The sequence below is a fragment of the Symsagittifera roscoffensis genome, chromosome 4 (genome assembly GCF_963678635.1).
Source record: "Symsagittifera roscoffensis chromosome 4, txSymRosc1.1, whole genome shotgun sequence".
Taxonomy (NCBI): domain Eukaryota; kingdom Metazoa; phylum Xenacoelomorpha; order Acoela; family Convolutidae; genus Symsagittifera; species Symsagittifera roscoffensis.
Window position 1 is genome coordinate 13,549,281 of NC_087065.1, and position 13,215 is coordinate 13,562,495.

Below are 13,215 nucleotides of genomic sequence, written 5' to 3' on the forward strand. Positions count from 1 at the left end.
TTAACATAGGCAAGTGGAGGGTACCGGAGTAATAAAACAAAAACCTTATTCATGATGCCAGATGAAATTTAAATAATCAGAGAAAGAGCATCATGATTTCAAGTTACGAAAAAATGAACACCAGTCGCGACACAACGTCAATACTATAAAGTTCGAAATTTTCAGGAGGCATGTGGGGGTAACAGCTTTTCAAATGAAGATAGATAATTTTAAGATGCTACATCAACCAAGTAATCAACGAAAGAAAATCATCACTTCAAATTCTTAACAATCGATTACGACATGCTCGATATAATATCGGTACCATATAAATCGCCAATTGTTACCAATGGCGAATGGAGGTTACCGGTGACTAAAAAAACTCATTTATCATGCAAGATCCATTATTAGCAATTAAGGAAAGAGCATCGTCAATTCAATTTATAAAAAATCAAATACCACTGTCTAATCAAAACGTCAATACCATATAGTTCTACAATTGTCAGGAGCCATGTGGGGGTAGCAGGTTTTCGAACAAAGATAGTAAATTTATGATGCTAGATCAATTAAGGTAAACAATGATAGAGCATCATCTCTTCGAGTTGTTAATAGATAACGACATGCTCGATATAAAATCGGTACTATTTACTTAGCCAATTGTTAACATAGGCAAGTGGAGGGTACCGGAGTAATAAAACAAAAACCTTATTCATGATGCCAGATGAAATTTAAATAATCAGAGAAAGAGCATCATGATTTCAAGTTACGAAGAAATGAACACCAGTCGCGACACAACGTCAATACCATTTAGTTCGACATTTTCAGGAGGCAAGTGGGGGTAACAGCTTTTCAAATGAAGATAGATAATTTTAAGATAATACATCAACCAAAGTAATCAACGAAAGAGCATCATCACTTAAAGTTCTTAACAATCGATTACGACATGCTCGATATAATATAGGTACCATATAAACCGCCAATTGTTACCAATGGCGAGTGGAGGGTACCGGTGACTAAAAAAAACTCACTTATGATGCAAGATCCATTATTAGCAATTAAGGAAAGAGCATCGTCAATTCAATTTATAAAAAATCAAATACCACTGTCTCAACAAAACGTCAATACCATATAGTTCTAAAATTGTCAGGCGCCATGTGGGGTAGCAGGTTTTCAAACAAAAATAGTTAATTTATGATGCTAGATCAATTTAGGTAAACAATGATAGAGCATCATCTTTTCGAGTTGTCAACAATAGATAACGACATGCTCGATAAAAAAAAATCGGTACTATTTAGTTAGCCAATTGTTAATATAGGCAAGTGGAGGGTACCGGAGTAATAAAACAAAAACCTTATTTATTATGCCAGATGAATTTTAAATAATCAGAGAAAGAGCATCATGATTTCAAGTTACGAAAAAATGAACACCAGTCGCGACACAACGTCAATACTATATAGTTCGACATTTTCAGGAGGCATGTGGTGGTAACAGCTTTTCAAATGAAGATAGATAATTTTAAGATGCTACATCAACCAAAGTAGTCAACGAAAGAGCATCATCATTTCAAGTTCTTAACAATCGATTACGACATGCTCGATATAATATAGGTACCATATAAACCGCCAATTGTTACCAATGGCGAGTGGAGGGTACCGGTGACTAAAAAAAACTCATTTATCATGCAAGATCCATTATTAGCAATTAAGGATAGAGAATCGTCAATTGAATTTATGAAAATCAAATACCACTGTCTAATCAAAACGTCAATACCATATAGTTCTACAATTGTCAGGAGCCATGTGGGGGTAGCAGGTTTTCAAACAAAGATAGTTAATTTATGATGCTAGATCAATTAAGGTAAACAATGATAGAGCATCATCTTTTCGAGTTGTTAACAATAGATAACGACATGCTCGATATAAAATCGGTACTATTTACTTAGCCAATTGTTAACATAGGCAAGTGGAGGGTACCGGAGTAATAAAACAAAAACCTTATTCATGATGCCAGATGAAATTTAAATAATCAGAGAAAGAGCATCATGATTTCAAGTTACGAAAAAATGAATACCAGTCGCGACACAACGTCAATACCATTTAGTTCGACATTTTCAGGAGGCATGTGGGGGTAACAGCTTTTCAAATGAAGATAGATAATTTTAAGATAATACATCAACCAAAGTAATCAACGAAAGAGCATCATCACTTCAAGTTCTTAACAATCGATTACGACGTGCTCGATATAATATCGGTACCATATAAATCGCCAATTGTTACCAATGGCGAGTGGAGGTTACCGGTGACTAAAAAAACTCATTCATGATGCAAGATCCATTATTAGCAATTAAGGAAAGAGCATCGTCAATTGAATTTATGAAAATCAAATACCGCTGTCTAATCAAAACGTCAATACCATATAGTTCTACAATTGTCAGGAGCCATGTGGGGGTAGCAGGTTTTCGAACAAAGATAGTAAACTTATGATGCTAGATCAATTAAGGTAAACAATGATAGAGCATCATCTCTTCGAGTTGTTAACAATAGATAACGACATGCTCGATATAAAATCGGTACTATTTACTTAGCCAATTGTTAACATAGGCAAGTGGAGGGTACCGGAGTAATAAAACAAAAACCTTATTCATGATGCCAGATGAAATTTAAATAATCAGAGAAAGAGCATCATGATTTCAAGTTACGAAGAAATGAACACCAGTCGCGACACAACGTCAATACCATTTAGTTCGACATTTTCAGGAGGCATGTGGGGGTAACAGCTTTTCAAATGAAGATAGATAATTTTAAGATAATACATCAACCAAAGTAATCAACGAAAGAGCATCATCACTTAAAGTTCTTAACAATCGATTACGACATGCTCGATATAATATAGGTACCATATAAACCGCCAATTGTTACCAATGGCGAGTGGAGGGTACCGGTGACTAAAAAAAACTCACTTATGATGCAAGATCCATTATTAGCAATTAAGGAAAGAGCATCGTCAATTCAATTTATAAAAAATCAAATACCACTGTCTCAACAAAACGTCAATACCATATAGTTCTAAAATTGTCAAGCGCCATGTGGGGTAGCAGGTTTTCAAACAAAAATAGTTAATTTATGATGCTAGATCAATTTAGGTAAACAATGATAGAGCATCATCTCTTCGAGTTGTCAACAATAGATAACGACATGCTCGATAAAAAAAATCGGTACTATTTAGTTAGCCAATTGTTAATATAGGCAAGTGGAGGGTACCGGAGTAATAAAACAAAAACCTTACTTATTATGCCAGATGAATTTTAAATAATCAGAGAAAGAGCATCATGATTTCAAGTAACGAAAAAATGAACAGCAGTAGCGATAAAACGTCAATACCATATAGTTCGACATTTTCAGGAGGCATGTGGGGGTAACAGATTTTCAAATGAAGATAGATAATTTTAAGATGCTATATCAACCAAAATAATCAACGAAAGAGCAACATCACTTCATGTTCTTAACAATCGATTACGACATGCTCGATATAATATCGGTACCATATAACTCGCCAATTGTTACCAATGGCGAGTGGAGGTTACCGGTGACTAAAAAAATTCATTTATGATGCAAGATCCATTATTAGCAATTAAGGAAAGAGCATCGTCAATGGAATTTATGAAAATCAAATACCACTGTCTAATCAAAACGTCAATACCATATAGTTCTACAATTGTCAGGAGCCATGTGGGGGTAGCAGGTTTTCTAACAAAGATAGTTAATTTATGATGCTAGATCAATTAAGGTAAACAATGATAGAGCATCATCTCTTCGAGTTGTTAACAATAGATAACGACATGCTCGATATAAAATCGGTATTATTTACTTAGCCAATTGTTAACAGGCAAGTGGAGGGTACCGGAGTAATGAAACAAAAACCTTGTTTATGATGCCAGATGAAATTTGAATAATCAGAGAAAGAGCATCATGATTTCAAGTTACGAAAAAAAGAACACCAGTCGCGACAACGTCAATACCATTTAGTTCGACATTTTCAGGAGGCATGTGGTGGTAACAGCTTTTCAAATGAAGATAGATTATTTTAAGATGCTACATCAACCAAAGTAATCAACGAAAGAGCATCATCACTTCAAGTTCTTAACAATCGATTACGACATGCTCGATATAATATCGGTACCATATAAATCGCCAATTGTTACCAATGGCGAGTGGAGGGTACCGGTGACTAAAAAAACTCATTTATGATGCAAGATCCATTATTAGCAATTAAGGAAAGAGCATCGTCAATTCAATTTATGAAAAATCAAATACCTTTGTCTCAACAAAACTTCAATACCATGTAGTTCTAAAATTGTCAGGAGCCATGTGGGGTAGCAGGTTTTCAAACGAAAATAGTTAATTTATGATGCTAGATCAATTTAGGTAAACAATGATAGAGCATCATCTCTTCGAGTTGTCAACAATATATATCGACATGCTCGATATAAAATCTGCACTATTTAGTTAGCCAATTGTTAACATAGGCAAGTGGAGGGTACCGGAGTAATAAAACAAAAACCTTATTTATGATGTCAGATGAATTTTAAATAATCAGAGAAAGAGCATCATGATTTCAAGTTACGAAAAAATGAACACCAGTCGCGACAAAACGTCAATACCATATAGTTCGACATTTTCAGGAGGCATGTGGGGGTAACAGCTTTTCAAATGAAGATAGATAATTTTAAGATGCTATATCAACCAAAATAATCAACGAAAGAGCATCATCACTTCATGTTCTTAACAATCGATTACGACATGCTCGATATAATATCGGTACCATATAAATCGCCAATTGTTACCAATGGCGAGTGAAGGGTACCGGTGACTAAAAAAACTCATTTATGATGCAAGTTCTATTATTAGCAATGAAGGAAAGAGCATCGTCAATTCAATTTATGAAAAATCAAATACCACTGTCTCAACACAACGTCAATACCATATAGTTCTACAATTGTCAGGAGCCATGTGGGGGTAGCAGGTTTTCAAACAAAGATAGTTAATTTACGATGCTAGATCAATTTAGGTAAACAATGATAGAGCATCATCTCTTCGAGTTGTTAACAATAGATAACGACATGCTCGATATAAAATCGGTACTATTTAGTTAGTCAATTGTTAACATAGGCAAGTGGAGGGTACCGGAGTAATGAAACAAAAACCTGATTTATGATGCCAGATGAAAATTAAATAATCAGAGAAAGAGCATCATGGTTTTAAGTTACAAAAAAATGAACACCAATCGCGACAAAACGTCAATACCATATAGTTCGACATTTTCAGGAGGCATGTGGGGGTAAAAGCTTTTCAAATGAAGATAGATCATTTTAAGACGCTACATCAACCAAAGTAATCAACGAAAGAGCATCATCACTTCATGTTCTTAACAATCGATTACGACATGCTCGATATAATATTGGTACCATATAAATCGCCAATTGTTACCAATGGCGAGTGAAGGGTACCGGTGACTAAAAAAACTCATTTATGATGCAAGTTCCATTATTAGCAATGAAGGAAAGAGCATCGTCAATTCAATTTATGAAAAATCAAATACCACTGTCTCAACACAACGTCAATACCATATAGTTCTACAATTGTCAGGAGCCATGTGGGGGTAGCAGGTTTTCAAACAAAGATAGTTAATTTATGATGCTAGATCAATTTAGGTAAACAATGATAGAGCATCATCTCTTCGAGTTGTTACCAATAGATAACGACATGCTCGATATAAAATCGGTACTATTTAGTTAGCTAAATGTTAACATAGGCAAGTGGAGGGTACCGGAGTAATAAAAAAAACCTTATTTATGATGCCAGATGAATTTTAAATAATCAGAGAAAGAGCATCATGATTTCAAGTTACACCAGTCGCGACACAACGTCAATACCATATAAATTGACATTGTCAGGAGGCATGCGGGGAACAGCTTTTCAAATTAAGATAGACTAGCGTGTAGCGCACCTCCGGTGCTTCGAATTTTCAACATCTCAAAAACGTATTCTTTGAGTGTACTCAGACAGCAATCAATTACAGGGTTCCTAATTACAAACTTTGCAAAGTTTTTTATTTAATTTTTAATACATATTTTGAAAAACCAAAAAACTTTGTGAAGTTTTTTAGAAGTTCTTCGAAAAATTTAAAATGAACTAAGAAACGTCACATCTGGGAAACTGAAAGCAATTGAGCAGTCGCATTTGGACGCAAGATTTGTAACTCCTGAGAGTTATTCTACAGTACCCAACTACTACGTTGGAAAATTCAAATTTTGAGAAAATTCATCTTAAGTTTTCTAAAAACTAAAAGGTGTTCACATCTTGAAAACAACAAAAGTTTCAGCAGTGTTTTTTGATGGCAATATTCGCACTCTTTGAAAGTACACAACTACGGGGTTGGGAATTTCACTTTAACGAATTATTTTTTAAATTGAGTTTTCTGAAAATTTTCAAAAAAATCACAAAAATTGTCGTATCTCTTTAAAAAAATGATTTGGGTGTTCTTAACTGGAGGGCAAACTTCCAACCCCAGAGATTACTCTGACAGCCCCCCAACAACAGGTTAGGAAATTCAAACTTTGAAAAAACAATTAATTTAATTTTCATGAAAACTTTTGTGAAAAAAGCACAAAAAACGTCATAGCTGAAAAACTAAAAGGATTTGAGCAGTCAAATTGGGAGGCAAAACTAGTGAGTACTCTTACAGAGCCTCGCTACAGAGATGAAAATTTCAAGTTTCGTGAAGTTTTTTATATTAAGTTTTCTGAAAAATTTTTAAAGCAAAAAAAACGTCATATCTCAAAAACTACTCAAATTTGAGCACCCATATTCAGAGGCAAGATTCGCGTCCCTTGAGAGTACCCTCACAATATCCAACAACAGGATTGAGATCTTCAACGTTTTGGAAATTTTCAAAATCTAAGTTTTTGAAAATTTTCTGAAAAAATCATAAAAAACGTCATATCTCGAAAACTACAAGGATTTGAGAAGTGAGAGTTGGAGGCAAGATTGGCAACCCCTGAGAAAACCCTAACAGCAAATAACTACAGGGTGAGAATTTAAAACATTGAGAAATTTTCAAAATAAAATTTTCAAGAAATTTTCGAAAAATCTCGAAAATTGCCTATCTCGTAAACTAAAAAGATTGTTTATTCAAATATGGAGGCCAGAATTGCGAAACCTGGGAAAACTCTTACAATATCCTACTATTGGGTTGCTAATTTCAAACTTGAAAGAAACACTGAATTTAAACTGGAAAATTGAAAAAAAAAACAACCATTGCAGTATACGATATAGCTTAAATGTGCAAAAAATTCTTTCGTTAAACATGCAAAAAATACGTTTAAAAAGCTTTAATATGACGAGATAGTGAAGCCCGCATTTAAAAATATAATAGATGAAAGTTGAAAAATCAGGCGGCGGGTAGACAGACATAATCAAATTAATTAAAAAATCAGGTCTACAGACAGACAGACAGACTTAATTTGGCCTTGAAAAAAAATAATGAAAAATTAATGACCTTGCGGAAAAGTAATTGAAAATTTTTCTTAAGCATTGCAATAAATGATATAGCTCAAACATGACAAAATTCTTTCGTTAAACATGCAAAATTATTATGCTTAAACATGGGAGAAAGCTGTGACTTGCATCTAAATTTAGTATAGATAGATAATTTTATGACGCTACATCAATCGAAGTAATCGATGAAAGAGCATAATCAGTTCGAGTTTTTAACAATCGATTACGACATGTTCGATATATTATCGGTACCATATAGTTCGCCAATTGTTATCAATGGCAAGTGGAGGGTACCGGTGATGAAAAAAAAACTTATAATGTAAGATGAGTTATAAGCAATCAAGTAAATATTATCATCAATTCAAATTCTGAAAAATCAAATAAAACAGGATCGACACAAGTTCTATATCATAAGTTCGACAATTGTCAGAAGGCATGTTGGGGTAACAAATTTTCAAATAAAGATAGATAATTTTATGATACTAGATCAATCAAAGTAATCAATGAAAGAGCATCATCACTTCGAGTTATTAACAATCGATCACATGCTCGATATTATATCGGTACCATATAGTTCGCCAATCGTTATCAATGGCAAGTGGAGGGTACCGGTGATGAAAAAAAACTTATGATGCAAGATGAGTTATTTGCAATCAAGTAAAGATTATCATCAATTCAAGTTATGAAAAATCAAATAAAACAGGATCGACACAAGTTCTATACCATAAGTTCGACAATTGTGAGAAGGCATGTTGGGGTAACAAATTTTCAAATAAAGATAGATAATTTTATGATACTAGATCAATCAAAGTAATCAATGAAAGAGCATCATCACTTCGAGTTATTAACAATCGATCACATGCTCGATATTATATCGGTACCATATAGTTCGCCAATCGTTATCAATGGCAAGTGGAGGGTACCGGTGATGAAAAAAAACTTATGATGCAAGATGAGTTATTTGCAAAAAAGTAAAGATTATCATCAATTCAAGTTATGAAAAATCTAGTAAGACAGAAACGACACAAGTTCTATACCATATTGTTCGACAATTGTCAGAAGGCATGTGGGGGTACCAAATTTTCAAACAAAGATAGATAATTTTATGATACTAGATCAATCAAAGTAATCAGTGAAAGAGCATTATAGCAAATGAAAGACCATCATAGGCAAATGGATACAAGTAAAATTGTAGGCAATTTGCTGAAATTAGTGATTTAGCATCAATTTCTTGAGTTTATACCTCAAAACTGGGCATAATTGTTCGATTTGAATTGATAACTATTGAATCGCAAATTTTGGATATTTGCATTCGATTGCGTTCAAATTATCATTCGCTTGCAATAAAAATTAATTATGTCGGTATAACGGATATATAACTATCCTAGATATAAAATCATCTGAGCTCACCATGTGAAGAATTGTTCCAGACACCGGCACTTGTGCTGGACGCGCCGTCTGTTTGTCCCCAGGCACTCATTTGAACAGAATTTTCTCAAAACAGATTTCTCAACAAATTCCAGAAGGCCTAACTATTACAGTTTAGGCAGCAATTTATCTTATATAGACATCCCTGTCTGAAAAAAAAACAAATACAAAACTGTTTTTATAGGAAACGAACATTGTACATAGTCAGTAGCTATTTTGCATCACTCGGTCGAATAAACTTGAGAAATTAAATTGAATTTATGCACAAATAACGTTCAATCATCGGAGAAACAAATTAAATTCTCATTTCTTATCTGCGCTCTTATTACCCAAAGCCATTCGCTTGTTTTCGGCCAATATCTGTTTCTTGAGCGTCTCCTTGTACGACAAAATGTCACCTTCCCAGGCTGTCACTTTCTGGTTCTCGCACACCCAAATCACTTCTGCCACTTGCGAGATGAGTCTGAAATCGTGACTTACGAGCACCATGCCTCCTTCAAAATCATTGATCGCTTCAGCCAATGCATCGATAGTCTCAATGTCCAAATGATTCGTGGGCTCGTCCAACATCAACATATGGGGTCCTTGCATTGCCAGGTAAGCGAAAGCCACACGACATCTTTGGCCATCGGAGAGATGTTTAATTGGACACAATTGGTTCTTTCCAGTAATGCCATACCTTCCAACCATCTTTCTCATGTCATCGCGTTCCTTGATCTCGGGAAACATTTTCATCAGAAAGTCCAGCGAACTCATTTCCATGTCCAAAGTTTCCACGGCGTGCTGATTATACCTTCCAATTTTCAAGTGTGAGTGACGTCTTACTTGGCCTTCAGTTGGGATGCATTCACCTGCCAAGAGTTTGATCAGTGTACTTTTTCCAGCACCGTTTGGGCCCACAAGAGCAACTCTGGATTCCAGGTCCAGTCCAAAGTCAAGATTTCTGTAGATCCAGGGCAGACCTTCTTTATACTGAAATGATACGCTTTGAACTTGAAGCACCGGAGGAGGTAGTTTGGACACTTCCTTGAAGTAAAAAGATATCGTCTTGTCCAGTTGGATTCTCTCTGTCAGTCCTCCGTCAACCATTTTCTTCAGTACTTTCTCTTTGCTCTGAGCTTGTCTTGCGAGCTTTGCCGATCCGTGCCCAAACCTGGCTACGTAATTCTTCATGTGTGAGATTTGATCTTGCTCCTTTTTGTATCTCTTCATTTGATTTTGTTCTAATTCACATCTTGTCTGCATATATGTGTCGTAATTTCCTCCGTAGTAGAGTAGCTTTTTGTTTCTCAAAAGAATCATATTGGTGCACACACCATTGAGGAAATCCTGTGAATGCGACACTAGCAGTAAAATTCTTTTGTAGTTCCTCAATTCTTCTTCAAGCCAGACACACGCCTCTAGGTCCAGATGATTGGTAGGCTCGTCCAACAATAGAATGTGCGGTTTGAGAAACAGAGCACGAGCCAGAGCGACTCTCATTCTCCAGCCTCCAGAGAAATCTTTTAGCTGCTTTGCCATCATAGCTTTATTGAAACCCAGACCATGCAGAATCCGAGCGGCATTTGTTTCTGCACTTGCAGCATCAAGTTCCTCAAGACGTTCGTAGATGTCATTCATTCTTTGAACTAGAGTGGCGTCTGCATCGTCGATAGCCAACAGCTCCTGGACATGAGCTGCTTCATCCTCCAGTCGAAGTCTCTCTTCGTCGCATTCCAACACACACTCCAGAGGAGTTTTATCAGATGCTTCCATTTCCGCTGTCAAGTGGAAAATATCCATATGGTCTGGAATCGGAATCTCACGACACCCAATAACATCCATCACAGTAGACTTTCCGCAGCCGTTCATTCCCATGAACCCATACCGATTGCCAGTGTTCAACTCTAAGGTAGTGTCATTTATAATTTCAATTCCCTGGAAAATGATCGAAAACTGGATGATTTTCAGGTCTCTATTTTCTGGATGTGAGCTCAGCACACCAGTCACAGATCGCCCAGACTCTTTCAGACTGTTTGAATCGAGTTTCATCTTTTCCGAAAGATTTGAACTTAAATCACTGTCTTGGTTGCCTTGTGTGCTTAGGGTAGAATAGCCATCATCGTTATCAGCCTTTTTACCTTCTGGTGATTGACCATTCATATCGTCCCCATTTTCATGCCCGTTGCAGTTTTCAGGAAACTCTTCTTGACCTTCCCCGTTCGCACTGACTGCACCTGCTCCTGGCTTAGTTGTTACTTGTTGTTTCACTTTCTGAGCGGCAGCTTTCTGCTGCTTTCGCTTTTTAGCCGCATCTGAAGGCATGGTTGCAATAAATATTTGTGGTGTCAAACAGATTCGGGCTCGGGCAACAATAGGAGCATAAAAACCTGAAAAAATACAGTAGATTAATTGAAACTGGGACTGCAAACGCGTTATAAATATTCAAAAGAAAACTTAAATTTCAATTAAAAGACAGTTTAAACTGACCCATGACTGCAAAAGAATCAAAAATCAAATCAATCACAGGAGCTGCGAAATCAAAATTTTAAGACATTATACTTATATACTGGAAAAAATTATGCAACCAAATAAGTTTCAAAACTAGCTTCTCTATGAAACCTTGATCATAAAACGTCTTCATTCCTGGCAAACAGAGAGCCACCTAAATCTGAGGATTTTTTTTACAATTTTGAGCCGGAAAAAACAGTAAGTACTTGAAATTTGTTTCATTTTTGAGAAATGCACTTTAGATCATTTTTTCTGTGCGGCTAAAAAACAATTTACAAAAACTGCACGAAAATTTTCAATTAGAGCTTCAAAATGAGCTTTTCTCCAGTACACTAAAACAATTGCGTTTTAGCAGTTTTACACTGAGTACTGTGCTTATTTGTTGACTATTGCACTAGAACGCAATATCTTTCTCCCACTTTTTACTCTGCCCACACCAGAACTTGTCTTTTTAGGCACTTTTATTCCCTGTCTGTGCATTGCACTGGGAGTCGAAAATTGCACTGGCTCTAAGTGGACCACATTGACCTTGCGACGTCTACTTATAATTGGTGGCGATGGGCTATCATGAAGTGAGTTGCATCTTACTTTAGAAGTTCGCTTCGATCTTCTAGCATTGATAATGGGAGATGCATCTTCTGGGTCACTGCTTATTTCAATCAAACTGTCATCGCTTCCTCGAGATGAGCTAGATCTTTTAATTTCCTGCAAGTTACTCATTTCTTTTTCCAATTTCAGATTACTTGCCTTCATGTTAATCAACTCTTGATTCACCCTGGCCACATTTCTCATCTCTTCTTTAAGTTTCTTTTTTTCTTGCTTCATTTCATTGTCGCGCGCTATGAGCATAGTGACTAAGCTTTCAATTTTTTGTTCGGAAGAATCTAAACTTGAAACGTAAGACTGCAATTTGTCTTCGAATGCACTTCCCGTTAAGTGCAGAATCTTATTAGCAGTTTTCAAACGATTATTTTCATTCGCTGCATTCAGGACTCGGTCATTCAAATCTTGATTCACCAATCTAAGACGCTCTTTATCATTTTTGGCATCGCTGAGTTTGGCAGTCATTTCATCAAGCTGTCTTTTCAGATCGGTATTCAAAGATTCTAAATTGTTTTGCGCGTTTCGTGCCTCCGTAAGAGCACTTTGAGCTGAAGTCAATTGTATTTGTAGCAAGACAATTTCATCGGCAGATCCGCCACTAACGATTCTTTGAGATGCTGACGAAGAAACGGGTTCGGACAGCCTGGTCACTTTTGCCTGTTCTACTTTACCCACCGTTACATCACCTGATTCAAACTGCATAAATAGGGTTCTCTGTCCGGACGCAGAGGATAGCTTCCTGCACGTCGGACAATTTCTACCATTTCTATTGTGATGCGAAAACCACGAATTAAGACATTCCTTGTCAAAAACATGTCCACATTGCAAAGCAACAATAGGAGTATCTGAACTAGCCCTGAAGCCAACAAGGCAAATAGCACACGTCGCCATGAGATGAAAATATAACAAATCTGAAAATAAGTAGTATGAAACTGCACTTGAAACTACTCAAGCGTGAAATTGCAGCATTGGACAAAATTAAACGCAAAATTAGAATTTTATTCAAAAAAATCATGTTCTCAAAATTGGCTTTACGCATCATTTAATTCGAATTTCAACAAAATATTTACACAGACACAGAACGAATGGGTCTATCCCATCATGGCCCTCGGAAATTTGTAGATCCCCTAAAATACAAAATTCACTGCTTGAGGTCTAC

At 36.0% G+C, this 13,215-nt stretch overlaps 2 protein-coding genes across 2 annotated transcripts in view; both read right to left on the bottom strand.

The window, feature by feature from the left end:
- LOC134845237 (AT-rich interactive domain-containing protein 1B-like) overlaps positions 1-9,108 on the bottom strand; it is a 93,550-nt gene extending 84,442 nt beyond the window's left edge. The window contains exon 1 of the mRNA XM_063862154.1: positions 8,946-9,108. Within this exon, the coding sequence (XP_063718224.1) occupies positions 8,946-9,015 (70 nt within the window). The 5' untranslated portion in view covers positions 9,016-9,108. The remainder of the gene's footprint in view (positions 1-8,945) is intronic.
- A 94-nt stretch (positions 9,109-9,202) lies between these two features.
- Positions 9,203-11,328, bottom strand: LOC134844459 (ATP-binding cassette sub-family F member 2-like). The gene has a single exon (XM_063861156.1). It carries the CDS (start codon positions 11,265-11,267, stop codon positions 9,267-9,269), a length of 2,001 nt encoding a protein of 666 aa, XP_063717226.1. The 5' UTR covers positions 11,268-11,328; the 3' UTR covers positions 9,203-9,266.
- Positions 11,329-13,215: the final 1,887 nt, after the last annotated feature.